Genomic DNA, 18,065 nt, shown 5'->3' with positions numbered 1-18,065 from the left:
CCCTTGACTACCACATTTAGGCAATAATTTTGTACAATATACCTCCCTTGCACTTGTGCTGGGTCATTCAGAACTCCTTCTCAGAGAAGCCATCAACAGGAATGATTCCTAGGACCTCAGCCTGTAACCAGACTGACCACCAGGCCCTAAGAAACAGACAGAAGCAAGAACCACCATTACACCTGCCTCAGCAAAGGCTGGGCCAAAGGGTAAAAATCATCTAAGTCCCTGGGTCACCATTTTTCCAGGGACAGAATACAAGGAAGGATGAAGCAAAACAGGAGGTCTCTGCAGGACTTGGCTCAAGAGACTATGTCACCCCCCCACAGAAAATAACAGGACACCCAAGCAAACCTAGGCTTTCAACAAAATTCCCTTTAAAGCTTTCAGGTTATGTCCTCCACTCCCTTTCTTCCTCCGTAAGGAACTTAAATATGTGAAATTTCAGGCTCTATCCAAAGATCACAGATGGGTAGCCTCGATGCCAAATCTGGACCACAGATGTACTTTGGTAGTCCCTGGGGATTTCACATAAAAATCTGGATTTCTGGCTTCTCTTGTAATGTAAGATAAGGACACTAGAGCCACACTCACTCATGACTATAGCTGAGTAGCAGCTGTACTTCATGGAACACATAAGCCCTTCAGTTTAGCACAGGTCTACCATTCCCTGTGGCTGACACTGTTCCCTACCTGACCCTGAAAACATCTTGGGAGTTGGGAGACTCCTGGCCAGTGAGTGACAGAAGCGGCTGAGGCAGGCACATCAGCTGGCAAAAAGCAGGACTCTGACATTCATAAGCACTTATTAAACACCCTCTGTGTGTCAAGGACTGCGCTGGGAGCTGGGGACACAAACAGGAATGAGGGATGCACTTTCGGCCCACCAGGAATTACTAACCCATTTGGGAAAAGAAGACTTACTCTATGGAATCAGACTACTTCAGACACCAAGAGCTCTAGGAGTTGAGAGTGCCAGACTCACTGTGACTGGGGTTCAAGGAATGCTTCAGGAAAGAACTGGAAATTGACCAGGACTGTTATCATTTCTCAGGTTTTCACATACTTCTTCATTCAACAAGCATTTAATGGTGTCCATGTTATAATCAGCAAAATGCTGGAGACACAAAATAAAGCATAGCCCATGTCCTTGAGAAGCTCACATAATAAGAGACAAAATAACTAACCAGGATAAAGTATGCTAAATTCTAGAATTTAGAATCAAAGTGTTGCTATGGGGATACAGATGAGAAGGTATCAGGCAAGGCTCACTGAAGAAGGCAGCTGTGCAGCTTAAATAGGAAACAAAGGAGAGGGGACTCTGGGCAAAAGAACTGGCCAAATCACAAACATGAGGCATGTTTAGAGGGCCACACAGACCAGTTTACCAAGAGCAAAGGATACATGTGGGTAACGGCAGAGGATACAACACCTGGACAAATGACAGACAAATGATACATTTAGAACGCATTCAGCAGCAGCCAGGGGGTGCCACTGAAGGCTTCTAAGCATGATTGTTCTCCAATCACCACCATATTTAGGAAGACCCCAAGGGGCAGTGGTACACAGTGTCCTAGAGGAAACTAAAGGAGGAGGCTCCCATAATAACTCAGGAGCAGTTACAGAAAATAGGGGAAGCATTAAGACTAGGTAAGATACTGTAGAGGCTTGTGAAACAACTGAAGACAACAGCATTGACTCTTCAATTTTTCTTTTTTTTTCAATTTTTCTTTTTTTTAAACCAGTTGAGACTGTCTTCCACAATGCCACCCCCCGATCCCCGCAATGTTAAGGTTTTGGCCTATTTGTTTCATTCAGAGAAGTAAGGCACAGGCTATAATTACAGTGCTCGGGGTTTTTTAGAAACTCAGCTTGAGATCAGTATGAGAGGTAGTAGCTTCAGGAGCTTTTCCCTACTCCCACCCCCACTGCTACACAGAACCAGTTGTAAATCTCAAAAAGAAAGAGTCAACTTAAACACAAAATCTGGGTCAGTGTATTTGACTGCACTTCCCTGACCTTGGACAAGGACGAGAAATGGGCATACAAATCAGAAGAAAGCCGTGACAGAAGTCAAAGTTCCCATAACGAGCTAATTGCTTCATGTCTGGCTGAAGAGCAGATAGCAGGAGACAGGGAGAACACTCTGTCAGAGGGCCCCAGGCAGACTCTGGACAGCCAGCCCTGCTCCAATAACATCCCCATGTCAGCCACTGTCCAGGACACAGGGCCCACTGGCTGGGAAAGCCAGTCAAAGGCAGCCCCAGAGAGGTGAGAAGTAAGCTAAGTAAGGAAGAAGATGGCAGAGAAACTTCAAAGTTCCTTGCTCTTCATGACTTTTATTCAGCATGAGCCAGCTGTGACCACTGATATGAATAATCAAACAACAAAGAAGACTGACAATGATGCGATGGTGAAGGTAACACTGGCTTGCTTAGTCAGCATAACTTATCCTGTAACCAAGTCTTGGGTCAGGAATTAGAAACTACTGTTGTTGACATGACTGGTCACACAGAGCACTTATACTGTGCCGGAGGAGCCACTTTCCATATGCATTCTCTCAAGTAATTCTCAAGACAGTTCCAAGAGGAACTATTACTAATCCCATTCTACAGATCATGAAATTAAGGCTAAGAGAAAATGAGTAACTTATCCATGACCTGACAGCTAGTAGGTAAATAGCAAAATATGAAACCAAGTAAGTTGACTCCAGAATGTTTTTATTTATTCTTTTTACGATTTTATTTATTTGACAGAGAGAGAGAGAGAGAGAGAGAGAGAGAGAGCGCGCACAGGCAGAAACAGCAGCAGACAGAGGGAGAAGAGAAGCAGACTTTCCCACCGAGCAAGAAGCCTGATGCAAAGCTCAACCCCAGACCCTGGGATCATGAACTGAGCCAAACACAGACACAAAACAGACTGAGTAACCCAGGCGCCCCTCCAGAAGGTTTTTAAACCACTCTGACACGCCCTTCATTCCCTCGCTCTTTTTCTCCCTCGCGATATATCACGGGTTTACCAGGTCACCAGATAAGGTCCACTGGTGCACTGGCCCCATTCCTTACAGAATACCCTGAGAGCAGCCTGGTCTGAGCACTTGTTCTTTGTTTCTAAAATAGAGGAAAGCTTCAAATCTATTTTCTCCAGGGTAAGATCAAGAGGAAACATACCTCAACAGGAGGAAAGAAATCAGCATGACAGCAAAAAACCTCACCAGTGAAGGTTTTAAGATAATGAGTAAGGCAGTCAGTGGAGGAGGGGCCCTTCTCCCTCCCTGGAGATTTTTAACTGCAATGGCATCTTGCATCTTTATAAGGCTTTAAATAATTTTAACAACTTCTATGGCCACCCTCTGTGAGCCCTCTGGCTTGAGTCTCAGCTCTGCAAGTAATATGCTGATGGCCCTAAAAAAGGTATACAGCCCATTTCACTTCTCCGGAACTCAGTTTTGTCATCAATAAAATAAGAACCACTGAATACAAAACTCAAGCACTGAAAAGTGAAAAACTACTAGGGAACCTCCTGACTCTTCACTCACCAAAGAAACCACCAACAGCCATTCCTTGGATCTGAACCAGACCCAGCACTGATGTTTCCAATAAAATTGATATAAAGACCCCTAGGATGATGTTTTCCAGCCCATAAACACCATGATTTCAGACTTTAGCAGTTGGGCCAAAATGGAGACTTTGCTTCATGAATACAATCAAACCCAATTCCCCATGACCAGCAGTGGGGAGAGTCACAAAAATCAACCTTAAATACCTTCCTTAGGATTTTGCCCCTTAAGCTTCCAACTCTAATACCAACTGAATTCAAAGTGTGACCAATCAATGTTGTCTGTATCGATTGTCCCATTTTATGTTACTTCCACTGAACTGAAGCCTGCTAGTTTTCTCAAGTTTGGTCAGATGCCTGCTAACCCCATGGGAGCCTCACAGAAATGAGAGGCAAAAGCATGAAACTATTTCCAGACATGAAGAAATGCCCTTTTATAAGTCCATTGGTATCAACCTTCCCTCACCTGACCTATGAGATGTATCTGTGATTCTTCTTTCAGTTTCTAGAACTCCTCCCCTTCATAAGATAGAAAAGGCAGTAGCTAGACATGGATCAGTTCACTGACTGCTGTGATATTCTTCTGCCTGGAATGATAAGTGGTAATTAAAAAGCACAACACCCTCCCCCTCAGTCAAAAGAAACATACCGCTTCCCATTTCTCTGTGGATAGGACATGTGGACATGGGCATCAGAAACTACCCAAAGGCTCCAACTTCCAGGAACACCTGAGCCAACACAGCAGGCTCAGCTATGAAAAAGTAAGGCCAAGGAGGCATCAGAGAAACAGATGGTAAACAGAACACTTCGGAAGGCCAAGATCTGGGGAGTGCCTGGGTGGCTCAGTCGTTTAAGTGTCCAACTCTTGATTTTGGCAAGGGTCATGATCTCAGGGTAATGAGACTGAGCCTGGAGTTAGGCTCTGCACTGGGCATGAAGCCTGCTTTAAAAGTCCCTGTCTCCCTCTGTCCCTAACCTCCTTCTCTATCCCCCTCTCTCTCTCTTAAAAAAAATGTTTTAAAAAGTCCAAGATTTGGAAGGAAAAAAATATATATCAAAGGCTAAACTCAATTCAACCCTTTGGAGAAGTGCAGGTAAAAATTATCTCTCCCACCTCTACCTCCAAACATACTCCATTTCTTCTCCAACTCTCTTAATAGCATTAGGTTTTGAAGCCAGGAATATGGAGTAACATCAGAAAGGGACAAAACGTCTGCTCTGAATTAGGAATATCACTTAAAAAAGCAGAAATGGTGGGGCGCCTGGGTGGCTCAGTGGGTTAAAGCCTCTGCCTTCGGCTCAGGTCATGATCCCGGGGTCCTGGGATCGAGTCCTGCATCGAGCTCCTTGCTCAGCGGGGAGCTTGCTTCTCTCTCTCCCTCTACCTGCCACTCTGCCTACTTTTACTCTTTCTTTCTGACAAATAAATAAAATCTTTAATAAGAAAGAAAGAGAGAGAGAGAGAGAGAAAGAAATGGCATCTTACTAATCCCCATGTTTATAAACATGCAATGGCCAAGGAGTTTCCTGGGCCTACAACACACTTTAGGCAACAGGCTCAGCGATTGGAAACAGCTCAGCTGGTTGGCAAATCAAACTATGAGGGACATATTCACAGCTTTGAATCTTGTAAAGACCAACTACCTCAAATCTTTGCATGACAGCCCTTAGCTATTGCCAGCTATCACAGGAGAAGTCAAACAGGATGGGTACCAAGGGTACTATCCCTAAGACACCCCACCCTAGGAAAACTAAGTGAGCTCTTCAAAACCAGGAACTCTTTCTCACTTTAGTGTCCTCAACATCTCATCTTCCATTAGGCCTGGCACCTATGAGAGCCTTAAGAAAATAAAGTGAATGGTCAAATATTCTGCTGATGTGAGCAGGCTCATGGTGAGAGGAGGAGGGTAGTACAGTGCAAAAGAAATCACTGTGGAGTCAGAACTGGGTTTAAAACTTGACTACAACAAACCTTTTGACCTTGGTCAAGTCACTTAACCTCAATGAGCCTATTTTTTTTCATCTGTAAAATGGGGTAATACCAACTATTTTATAAGGTTAAAAGGAAGATTGAATGAAATAATGTTCTCCCACCTTTACTAGTCTGGTGTTAGTGTCCTAACTAATCTTATAGATATAAAATATGCCTTGATGGCTGTATTGGAGACAGTATATAGGTAAGACCATGCAGTCTCAGTGAGGGCAGTATTGCCCACAAGCACCGCAGGGAATGATTCTTCAGGAATAAAAATCTTAGCTATTTTAAGTTTATACTCCTCCAAAGGGTCACAGTACATAAATAGATACATGGTATATCTTTGGTATTAAAATTCCATGGGGAGGGGTGCCTGGGTGGCTCAGTGGGTTAAAGCCTCGGCCTTCCACCCAGGTCATGATCTCAGGGTCCTGGGATGGAGCTCCGCATTGGGCTTTCTGCTCAGCAGGGAGCCTGCTTCCTCCTCTTCCTCTCTCTCTCTCTCTCTCTCTCTGCCTGCCTCTCTGCCTACTTGTGATCTCCATCTGTCAAATAAATTTAAAAAAAAAAATTCCATGGGGAAGGGACAATTGTGGGGGAGGGGGACTCAAAAGGGGATAGTGAACAAAAGGTCGAAAAACACTTGATGAGAGGTCTCAAGAGCTGACCCACTACCTTTAAAGATTTTTTTTTTTTTTTTTTTGACAGAGAGAGACCACAAGCAGGCAGAGAGGCAGGCAAAGAGAGAGGGAGGAAGCAGGCTCCCCGCTGAGCAGAGAGCCCAATGCGGGACTCAATCCCAGGACCCCGAGATCATGACCTGAGCCGAAGGCAGCGGCTTAACCCACTGAGCCACCCAGGCGCCTACTTTTAAAAACCTGACCACGATGGCACTCTGATCTCACACTTCCAAACTCTAAAACCTTTACAAGATTCAATATCGAGAAATAATTGTTTGCTACTTAAGCCACCCATTCTAAACTATTCTATTACAGCAGCCCACAACCAACTTAGATACATCTCAATGCCTAAAACACTAAAGCCAAGGGCACTGTTACGAGAATGAAAGCAGATATGGCCAGCCAACACAACCACACCTTTAACTATGTGCTACCTGGTTTAATCTGAAGGAACTATAAGTCTGTGTGGAACATAATTCTGTTGCTCCTGGATTCTGGTGGAAAATAGAAGAAGGAAAGATGCAGAGTGTAAACCCTTCCCAAGTCAGGAAAACTCTGGGAGAATTCTTCACATGTGTCCTGAGCAGGTTCTATCTTTTACAAGGTTCTTGTACCAAAGTCAAACTCAATTACTGTTGATGCTAGGAATCAGGGGTTACCCAAAGCCCCATCTGAATGGCAAGGGGCTATCCTCTTCCTCCCCTACTCAGCAGTGAAGCCCTTGGTGAAAGAACATGAAGAAAAGGGCAGGATACTGCCCCTTCAGACTACATATAATTAAAATAAGAAGTTCTGTGCTGTGAAAAACTAAGGCCTGCAGCTTAAGACTGACTCAGAGAAGGATAAAGTATTCATCCTTGTTCAAAAAGAGAAAAGATTAGCCTCACAAGGACAGGTCTCCAAATTGACATCAAATCCAGGAGTTAGAGATGCCTGTGCTACAGAGCGTGAGCTAAGCACCATCTGAGGCCCCAAAGAAAAATCCCCAGGAATACATGACCAAGGAGCTAGCATTTTAAGAATGTTCAGATTAGCTCTCCTGAAAAGAGGCTTACTCCAAGAGATGGCAGACAGCCTCTGCAACACAGCTTCACTGAGGAAAGGATAGAAAATAAGTAGAGGGTGGGAGGGAGAGGTAGGATGAGGTCAGAGCATGAATTGACAAAGATAATAAACAGAGAAAGGCATCTACCTATTTGGAAAAAGATACAACTTACCTTTAAAGACGCATTATTTAGGGCACCTGGGTGGCTCAGTGGGTTAAGCCTCTGCCTTCGGTTCAGGTCAGGATCTCAGGATCCTGGAATCGAGCCCCAGCTCAGTGGGTTAAGCTTCTGCCTTCAGCTCAGGTCACGATCTCAGGGTCCTGGGATAGAGCCCCACATTGGGCTCTCTGCTTAGCAGGGAGCCTGCTTCACCCCCGTCTCTCTCTGCCTGCCTCTCTGCCTGCCTATGATCTCTATCTCTGTCAAATAAATATTTTTTTTTAAAAAAGGCTCATTTTTCAGGGGAGCCTGGGTGGCTCAGTGGATTAAGCCTCTGCCTTCTGCTCAGATCATGATCTCAGGGTTGTGGGATCCAGCCCCGCATCAGCCCCGCATCAGCCCCGCATCAGCCCCGCATCAGCCCCGCATCAGCCCCGCATCAGCCCCGCATCAGCTCTCTGCTCAGAGGGGAGCCTGCTTCCTCCTCTCTCTGCCTGCCTCTCTACCTGTGATCTCTGTCAAGTGAATAAATAAAATCTTAAAAAAAAAAAAGACTCATTTTTCAAAAACTATTCTCATTAATAGTAAATCTTCATTCTTTGAGGGTAGAAAGTTACGGCATTCCTATGTCCATTAATGGGTTCCTCCTCATTTAACCACTCTTCCAAGTAAGCACTCTCTTTTTTTTTTTTTTTTTGAGAATTTTAAAGTAATCTCTACACCCAAGATAGGGCTCGAATTTAGAACCCCAAGATCAAGAGACATGCTCCACCAACTGAGCCAGGTTCAGGTGCTCCAGTAGTCCCATTTTTATGCATTGGAAAACCGAGCCTGAGAGGTGACTTGTGCAAGGTCATATGGCTAGTAAGTGATAGATTCAAAACATGTTCACCACACACCAAAAATCTACTAAGTCCACTTCAAAAGAACTTTTTACTCATCTGAAGACAAGTCAGGTGAAAGTGGCTTTAACCATGCCACTTGGGGTTAAAAAAAAAACCAACAGTATGGCATTACGTATTAATGAAACTGATCACTAATATGGCTCAAAAATGTCTCTGAAGACAATTTCAGAGGTAGATTTTCAAAATTGCTTCAGACAATGACAGTTCACTTAAGTAAGGCCACACTCCCACCACTCACACCTACGCATACCACTCTAAAGGAGAACAGCACTCAATGAAGAAGTTCTAGCATGTTTACTTTAAAACTCAAGTTGTTAATTTTTCGGTTTCACTTCACTAGCCTTTTATTGGGTCAGTGAAACACACCAAGGGTCAAAGTTGGCCTCTGCAGAGAATAACTGGTCTCCAAAGACATCAGGGAAGGTCAAGAAAGCAGGAATCCAAGAACAGGGCAACTTTTCATTCCTGGATCACCACCGCCTTACTAACATATTCCCCATTCCTACTCTCTGTAAAATGGGGGAAATAAGTCTTTTCTGTAGCCAATTTCATTTCAGAACACCTCATAATTATCAGATTAAATTCATTAAACAACCAAAAGAAAAACATAAATCTAGTGTGGCAACACTTTCTTAAAAACCTAAGAGCCACATTCTCGGGTGGCTCAGTTGTTGGGCGTCTGCCTTCAGCTCAGGTCATGATCCCAGGGTCCTGGGATCAAGCCCCACATCCAGCTCCCAGCTTGGCAGAAAGCCTGCTTCTCCCTCCCCCACTCCCCCTGCTTGTGTTCCCCTCTCTCGCAGTGTTGCTCTCTGTCAAATCTTAAAAAACAAACAAACAAAAAAAAAACCCCAAGGGCCATATTCTCAACTGAAACCACACATCAACTTAAAATCCACGTTATACATCAATCCTAACATCCTCATACACTGGCTCCCATCAAAATCCTATCCAAACCCCAAATCTGGCTATATTTCTATCAGACAACAAAAAAAAGCTTGGGTCAGGTGGGAGCTAAAAAGACACAAAGATATAAAACAAAACTTTTACACTGTCAAAACAAACACTGTTAATGTTTATAAACACATCAGTTTCTTTTCTTAGCAGACATGGAAGATTCATTCTCCTCCTGCCTACCTCCTCCGGGTTAATCTAACCCCTTCAATCCCCCCAAAGAAGTTTGTGGTTGGTTTTGTTTTACTGAGGTCAGAAAACCACACAAACTGAAGTCAATGCCAGATATTAAAGTTTTCAGTAGAAAACTGACAATACATATGCGGGGGGGGGCAATTTTTTTTTTTAATACCTCTACCTTCTAGAATGCAAAGAAACCCCCAATGGCCTCTCAGGTGCTAGGTATTCTTTCCCACCTAGAGGCCCATTTCAGGGGCTCCTATGGCAACAGATTCCTCCAGTCTTCTATAGGAGAGACTCTCAAAGCAAGAATTTCAGGACCGGGCGCCTGGGTGGCTCAGTGGGTTAAGCCGCTGCCTTCAGCTCAGGTCATGATCTCAGGGTCCTGGGATCGAGTCCCGCATCGGGCTCTCTCCTCAGCAGGGAGTCTGCTTCCCTCTCTCTCTCTCTCTCTCTCTGCCTGCCTCTCTGTCTACTTGTGATCTGTCAAATAAACAAATAAATAAAATCTTAACAGAATCACCTGGGAAGCACTGCAGGTGCCCATACTCTACTTTAAATATCCCTGAGTACAGGCCAGGGATGTACACAACCTCCTAGGTGATTTGAAAAACACCAAAGTGTAAAATCCGCACTTCAAAGACAAGTCTTCCATCTACCAGGAAAAAGGACAACACAAGTCAGGCGTGGAAATACGACGAAGGCATATGGTCAATTCCATATGGTGAAGAGACATCGAGGCCTCGGCCAAGAACCAGAATGTCAGCAAAGGAGCGGTTAGATGCAGAAACAGGGTTAAAGAAAGAAACAGAAAAGGAAGCTGAAACAGAGAATCAGAAGCTAGTCTCGGAATTCCCACCGCCTCATACCCTGGCACTTTAAAAAAAAGTTACGGGAGACGCTGTGAACAAAAAAGATAAGTGAGGCGACTCCTGGGCTGAGGCCAGGTCTCGCTTGGGCGTCCCGCTTTGGAAGAAGGCGATGTATGGGTTGAGGGGGGCAGGTGTCCTGTGTGGGGACCCCGGAACAATTGTGGGAAGAGGCTAGGACACCGGTCCGAGACTCCCGCCCAGCTCCAGGGCCGGGCGGCCCCCCTCGCCCCTACCTTCGGCTTCCTGCCCGGCAGCCGAGGGGTTAGACACAACCCCCACAATTCCAGGCGGCTGCAGCGGCAACCAGCTCCCCATGCGCAGACGCGGCGGCGACCCTCTGAAGCTTTGAGCGCGCAGTTATTGCGTCACTGGCCGTCTCGCCCAATTGCCGCCTTCCAGAAAAGACGTGCGGCCTCCTCCCTCCTCTTCCTGCTAGCGAGCTTGTTAAACCCCGCCTCTCTCCCCTGCTTCTGCTAAGTCCCCCCTCTTCTAACGCACGTGTGAAGGAGACCTTTTACCCTGTATCCCTCCGCCTGAGTGAGACACGTCTGAAGGAGATCCCCACGGGCCTGATTTTGAAGTTTCATCTCTGATTTCCCAACAGTTTAATTTCTTTCTAGTGGAAAGAACAACGGAAGGAAACCAGAGGACGTGAGGCGTAAAGAGAAATCAAACTGTTGCCAGTGTGGGATACACCCGAGTCTCAAGCAGTAAAAATAGTCCTTTGAAAATTCATGCAGATAGGTCACTAGGAAGTCATTTAGTTTTTATATTTACGTACTGCGTGAACTGACACAACCAATCATTTTCAAAGTTATAGTCATCCACAGTTCAAATTCTGCTCTACCCCTGAATATCTTATGGGCCATGTGTTGCATATGTATTTACTAATAATAACTTCTGAAGATCAGAACTGCCCCGTCCTTTTTATAGATGGGGAAGCTAAGGGTCAAAGAAGTTGAACTTGTACAAAGTCGCAGGAAGTAATAAAACTGAGAATATAAGCCAGATTTGGGTGACTCCCAAAGTCCCCTTCTCTTTCCATGATAAGACCTTCCCCTTGACCAGAGGCATTTAATCTGACAAGTCAAATGGAGTTCTTGCTCCCTCAGGACCTGAGAGTCCAGACATAGTGACTCCTGGACATTCAGAAGTGGAGAAAACGACTATCCAAACAAGCTGCAAGTTCCCCCAAATAGCAGGTTTTTTCCAAGAAGAAACAATCAACCGGTCTCTGGTTTGGGTTTCTAGCAGTTGATCTACTTTCTTGATTATGTTTACTTCAAACAGATGGGAAATTGACTTTGCAGCTGTGAGCAAACTTTGGTTAGTAGCCTGGGGAAGGAGAACAAGACTTTGGGCAATAGTTGAGTGGGAAGTGACAGGGGTGGGTTTTTTTTTGGGGGGGGGGGATCCTTCCTTCCTTTCTTTCTCTCTCTCTTTCTTTCCCAGAAAAGTCTGCATAGAACACTTTGCTGGGACTAAGTGGGAAAGGACAGCTATCAGCTCACTTTTTCCATGGAACACCCGTGAGGCTAGCAAGGGTAGCCCAGGAATAATTCTAGCTTGTGTCACTGCCTAGTACCATGAAGATAAATAATAAATGTTCAAAAGTGCACAATGGTAATTCACAGAATGAATATATAAATTACAATCGTGCCTGAAGCAAGTTATAAAAAGACAGTAACAAAGTGCTACCAGAGTAATATGCTTATAAATAGAATAAGCCGGGCGCCTGGGTGGCTCAGTGAGTTAAAGGCTCTGTCTTTGGCTCAGGTCATGGTCTCAGGGTCCTGGAATCAAGCCCCAAGTCGGGCTCTCTGCTCGGCAGAGAGCCTGCTTCCTCCTCTCTCTCTGCCTGCTTCTCTGCCTACTTGTGGTCTCTGTCTGTCAAATAAGTAAATAAAACCTTTATAAATAAATAAATAAATAAATAAGTTCAAATGTTAGAATGAATAAATAAATGCATGGCCAAGAGAAGAGTCCAGCTGGACACAGAGATGCCAGTACTCCGGAGCTTGGCTTCTTTCTTGGGACAGAGCTAACTGGGTAAAGTGTATGGGGAAGGGAAATTCTGAGCCCCACAAGTCCCCCAAACCTTGAAAGGACCTGAGGACCACTTTCCCAGGAGAACCAGCTCTGACCTCAAGCCGCCTTGGCTGCTAAAACCAGTGTGCAGGGCTAGGCCTAAGCAGACAGCCCCTACTTTCATGGCCAGCAAACAAGGAGGACCACTGTAAAAGTGGGAAGTTTTAATTCTAGGGAACAGAATGGGTGATGGGATCACAGAAGTCTCCTTTCTGTTTCCTTGAATTACTCTTGGAATTGGGCAGAAATAGTCTCACTGGGTTCTTACCCTCAAAGAGCTCAGGGTCAGATAAGAGACACAGAAATATAAACAGATCAAAACAACACTGTCCAACAAGGACTATAAAACAGAAATATAAACAGAGCTATAAGAAGAACCCCACTCGATTCACACTGCTGTTTTCTTTCCAAATCCCTTATGTGAGTACCTCTTTTCTCCATTCATCATCTTGTTTGCTCCCTGTGAGGCAGATGGGGCAGATTTTATTCCCATTTTGCAGATAAAGCAAAACTCCTTGAACTCATCAGATCTATGTTGTCCAATATGGTAGCCAACAGCCACATGTAGTGTTTAGATTTAAATTAATTAAAATGAAAGAAAATTTAAAACTCAGTAGTCATAGTAGCCTCATTTCAAGTGCTCAAGAGCCATATGTGGCTAATGTCTACCATACCATACAGCACAGATAATAGAACATTTCTGTCATCACAGAAAGCTCTATTGAACAATAGCACTTTAGAGGTCCTGAGAGACAGTGCAAGGACAGGAGTATGGAGTCAGAGCTCTCAGTGTTTCCAGAAAAGCTGAGTAGGTCTGCCAACATAGAACAAGCAAGAAGCTGAGGGGCACTTCCAAGGAGACCAAGAGGAACTGGTCTTCGAAAGCAGGGTCCTCCACTTCCTGGGCTGCACACAGATGGCATGGGTGGCAGCAGCCAAGGCATGGTAGAAACCAGATGATCTCTACACTGAAACCTGGGCACATCTGAGCCCACATAAGCAGCTTCCTTGGTGGAACTCAGGAATTCTAGGTATCTCGACTCCAGAAAATATCAAGGATGCCAATGACTGTGTTTTCCTCTGTCTCAGGTTCATCTCTGAAGGCCTCATTAGCAGAAAAGGAAAAATAACAATCCCTTTCACATCCTGTGAAAGAGATGTGAGACCTCACATGTCACCTGCTGTCACCTGCTAGAAGGCCTTGGCAGCTCCAGGGGACTTTGACCAGAAAAGTCAGTAAATTTAAGCTGCATTTGCCCTCAGCTAAACAGGTTTCTCTAGTTCAAAGGAAAAGCACTCAAAAGAAGAGACCTATAAGACAGACAAGATTTCAAAGGGTTCTCACTAATCAGCTCCCACTGAGGCCAAAGCAAAACCCCAAGAACCACAATTCTGTCTCCAGAAACAACTTCATCCACAAAACCTACTCAGGGACACAGACATCTGACACAAATTCAGGCACCCACAAAGACAGTCAACCACAGGAACACACACACACAGTTAGGGCAGTCACCGCTACATCCCTGTTCCTGTTAGCCACTGCTGCATAACCAAGCATCCCAAAATAATCATTTACTTAGCAATTTGGGTAGGGCTTGGCAGGGAAGAACCAACTCTACTCTGTGTACTGTCAGCTGGCATGGTTCAGTGAAGGCAAGAGGCTCAACACATGGCCGGCAACTGATGCTGTATGTCAGTTGGGACCTCTACTGGTTACTGTCATCCAGGACATGACGAGTGGCCTCTCCCAATAGCTGCTTGGCCTCCTCACAGTTTAATAGCTGGTTTCTAACAATGAGCATCCCAAGGGAACAAAACATAAAAGTGCGTGGGGTTTTTATGATCTAGCTTCAGAAGTCACATAGCATCTTTTCTGCCATGTTCTGTTGGTTGAGGGAGTCATAGAGGTGTCTACATGGAAGGAAAAGGAAGGAGAAACTCTCTCTCTCTGAAAGAAGTTGACATCATATGGTAAGGAGAACATGTGGGAGGGGATGTATCACAGCAGCCATCTCTGGAGAATAGCCACGAGCCCCACACCCTGTCACTGACACCCACAGTCATGCACACAGCTTACACATCCAGAGTCATACAGAGTGCACAGATGTGTTTACACCTGTACATAAATGAAAACAGCCTGCATTCACATATACGAACATGTCACCTAATGCTATGCCTTTTGTCACATATATATTTCTTACATAATTACACAGTTAGAAGTGTTTAGGGAAACATGAAGGCATACACTAGAGAACAACCTTGAACATCAAACCGAGACCCTAAGAAAACCAGATTGGGAGCAGATGGAGTATAATCTAGATGTGAGTTGTCCCCTCACCCTGCTCCATTTCCCCACCAAGAACCCATGGCTACACAGCCATCAGTGTGAAATGCAGAACTTATTGCAGGTGTCAGAGGCGTGATGGAGGAGAATGTTAATCCCACATACCCCGCAGCAGACAACCTGGAAGCCTACTTGAGCAGTTCTTTCCTCCCAAGTCCCTGTCTCACTTCCATCACTCTGTGAATCATTTTTACCTTTTCTTTCCCTTGGATAGTACCCAGTTAGCCAGCTCACATCTCTGTCTCCTCCTGGATTCTTCCTCAAGCCTCCAAATTCTTCACTCCTTTACCATACAGAGAAGTACAAGTTTGCCCAGATCCATTAGAAAGGGCTTATGTAAATACAGACAGGCAAGGACTGGAGCTGGAAGCAAGGGGGTCTAAAGACAGCCTACGCTCTCATCTCTCCTTCTCATGGACCACCTGTCCTCTTGCTCTTGTCTTCTGTATCACACCAAGATGTCTGACTGACCAAGACGGTTTAACCCTACATTCCTAATTTGGGCTAAACCAAGTTGACTGGAACACTTCTTTGCAATCTCAACCCACCCACCCACACCTGGAAGATCGCTAAGAACAAGGCCACTGCAGGGCTGTTGTAGGGCAGCCTGTGTGGGCCCTCTCCCAGTCCAATCCGTGCCTCCCCCATACAAGGGCCAGGGCTGCTTCTCCAAGCAGAGAGCTGCAGATGGGATGCTGTCTGCTGTAGGGGACTCCCGGGTGTGACAGGCACAGTGACTGACCATGCCTGCACATGCTAGCATGGTCCTGGGTCAGTAAGTCAATGAGGGGAGAACATTTCCCTCCTCTGACACTGTCTCTCATAAAGGTTCCCAAGCACGCAAGCTTTGGGAGATCACATATGGAGAATAAGGCTAACTCTGCTGACTCTGTGGCATGTCTCAGAATATTAGGTCATCAAATCCAGCATCATTGTTAGCAGGGGAGACTGGATTTGGGACTGTGGAACAGTTTTTAAATGGCTTTAGAATCAGACAGATGGCTCAAATCCTGACAGCCCCTCAATAGTTAAGCAAGTTGTTCTAACCCTAACCTACCTTCCAGGGCTGTTTCCCTGTAACCTGGAGATAATACTAGTATTCCCTTCAACAACTGTATGGTGACTAAATGAGATGACATATGCAAAGTACTCAGCCCAGTGCCTGGCACAGTAAGTGCTGAATTGATCTTGGTTACTAGTACTATTCTTTTCCAGGCCTTTTGGTTACACAGATGTGGCACTAAAAGATGTGGTACATGTACACAATACATGTACAGATACCTAAAAGCTCACACAGGATATCCTGCTTTATATTCCCACTTAACATTTGAACTAATTATTCCACTGGCAGATCTGCACTTTCCACACACACATTATACATCATGCCCAGGCTGTATATGGACTTGTGAAAAGGTTGGAAAAAGAGATATTACTCAAGCAGACAAAGCCTTCTTCTGGTCAAAAATGAGGCACACATAAAATGAAAGGTATGGGAGCATCTCTGGAACAGAAGGTCTTGGGAGCTCTTCTGGAGAAGGCATACTGCATTTTCTGGGCTGGGTGAGGATGACAAGTTGAATGTGGTTTTTCTCGTGGCATCTTTATTACTGCATACACTGGAGCACACAATAGGCCAGCTCAGGCGGCAAGGGGCTGGCCACATGCAACACATCATTCTTATTTGTTTAGCTAGTGTGGCTTCCCATTTCCCCACGGCCTCTGCAGAGACACCCAGAGTGGGAGGCACTGGCATCAAGATCGTTATGGAATTATGAGACCAAACAAACCATCACTAGAACCCCTGTGGGGAAATAAATCTTACCTGGCTAGAACTTGACTGCATAGCCACAGGAACCCTACTTCATTCTCCTAATGCCTGCTCCTCAGTGACTGGCAGGAGTAAGAGATGGAGAGCCTGGTAAGGTTGAGGGGTCCTTCTCCAGGTCAGGGGATCTAGGGACTCTGACCTCATCAGCTACCCACCCTGAGCAACAATGAGAATGAGAATAATAACAACATGAAGCAGAACTTCACAGTTCAGAAAGCCTTCTTATGTACGCCATATAATTCTCACGGATAGCCTGAGAAATGCAGGTGTTACTCTCCCTCATTAACCAAAAAGGAAACTGAAGTTCAAACTACATCTTGAAGTTCTACATCTCTGAGTGATGTAGCACAGTGCTGGGACCATGGTAGTCTCCAAATGGAACACGTGGGACGGAATGTTCCTAATGGCCCAAGGAGACGCTTTGTTCTAGCTCCAAATCTAATACTTTAATATTACAAATAGGTCAGATTCCACCTACCACAGTGTGTCCATGACTTGATAAATTTATTGAGTTCATGTGCAGGTCCTGTGCTAAGAACTGGGGATTTAATGGTGAGTGAGCACACTTAGTCTTGAAGTAGTGTCAAATTCTTTGCACTCCCATGATCGAGAGGTGGAATATATATCCCATCCCTGTGACTCTAGATGGCTTTGACTGATAGAATACAGAAGAAGTGATGTTATCCAGGTTTTTTTTTAAGATTTTATTTATTTATTTGACAGACAGATCACAAGTAGGCAGAGAGGCAGGCAGAGAGAGAGAGAGTAGAGGAAGTAGGCTCCCTGCTGAGCAGAGAGCTGGACATGATCATGACCTGAGCCAAAGGCAGAGGCTTTAACCCACTCAGGCACGCCAATGTTATCCAGTTTTAAGCCTTAAAAGCTTCCACGTTGGTCTCTTAGAGCCCTGAGCCATTCTGCAGTAAGTCCATCCACTCTGATAGTGAGACAGCACGGACAGGGAGAGGGGCCCAGCTGAGCCCAGCCTTCCACCCATCCCACCAAGGTACAAGACTTTGAGTGAAGCCTTCATGGGCATTTCAGACAGACCAGCCTCCCGCTGAGTGCCACTGAGAGGTCATAGTCAACATCACAGAGAGCAGAAGAATCATCCAACCAAACCCTTCCTAAATTCCTGGCATACAAAACCATGAGCTGTAACAAACTGGCTGTTGTTTGAATCCACAAGTAGGCAAAGTTTCTCTGTAAAGGGCTAGATAGTAAATATTTTAGGCCTTGATGACCATTGTACTGTCTCTGTCACATAGTGTTCTTGTTCTGGGTTTTTAAAATAACCTCTTAAAAATGTAAACACACACACAGGCACAGTTTTCTAGTTATACAAAAACAGGCTGTGGGCTAGATCTGGCCCATGGTCCCTACTTTGCGAAACACTGTTTTAAGCACTAAGATCTGAGGTAGTTAGTTACCTAGAAACAGCTAACCAGAATAGTCCTTTTTGCAAGAGGCTAAAAA

The 18,065-nt window shown here is 45.1% G+C and overlaps 1 protein-coding gene across 8 annotated transcripts in view; it reads right to left on the bottom strand.

Moving 5' to 3' along the window:
* Positions 1 to 18,065, bottom strand: part of SIL1 (SIL1 nucleotide exchange factor) — a 241,742-nt gene that overhangs the window by 205,092 nt on the left and 18,585 nt on the right. For 3 of the 8 annotated variants that reach the window (XM_044226477.1, XM_044226482.1, XM_044226540.1), the window contains exon 1: positions 10,563 to 10,698. The exons of 2 other annotated variants lie outside the window; for them this stretch is intronic. In XM_044226477.1, the coding sequence (XP_044082412.1) occupies positions 10,563 to 10,644 (82 nt within the window). In that variant the 5' untranslated portion in view covers positions 10,645 to 10,698. Of the gene's footprint in view, positions 1 to 4,207; positions 4,279 to 10,562; positions 10,699 to 18,065 lie in introns of those variants that run through there. 3 more of the 8 variants (XM_044226559.1, XM_044226564.1, XM_044226548.1) reach the window with 2 other exon arrangements.

Source organism: Neovison vison, chromosome 1 (assembly GCF_020171115.1).
Source record: "Neovison vison isolate M4711 chromosome 1, ASM_NN_V1, whole genome shotgun sequence".
Lineage (NCBI taxonomy): Eukaryota > Metazoa > Chordata > Mammalia > Carnivora > Mustelidae > Neogale > Neogale vison.
This window is presented reverse-complemented; position numbering and strand designations above follow the sequence as displayed.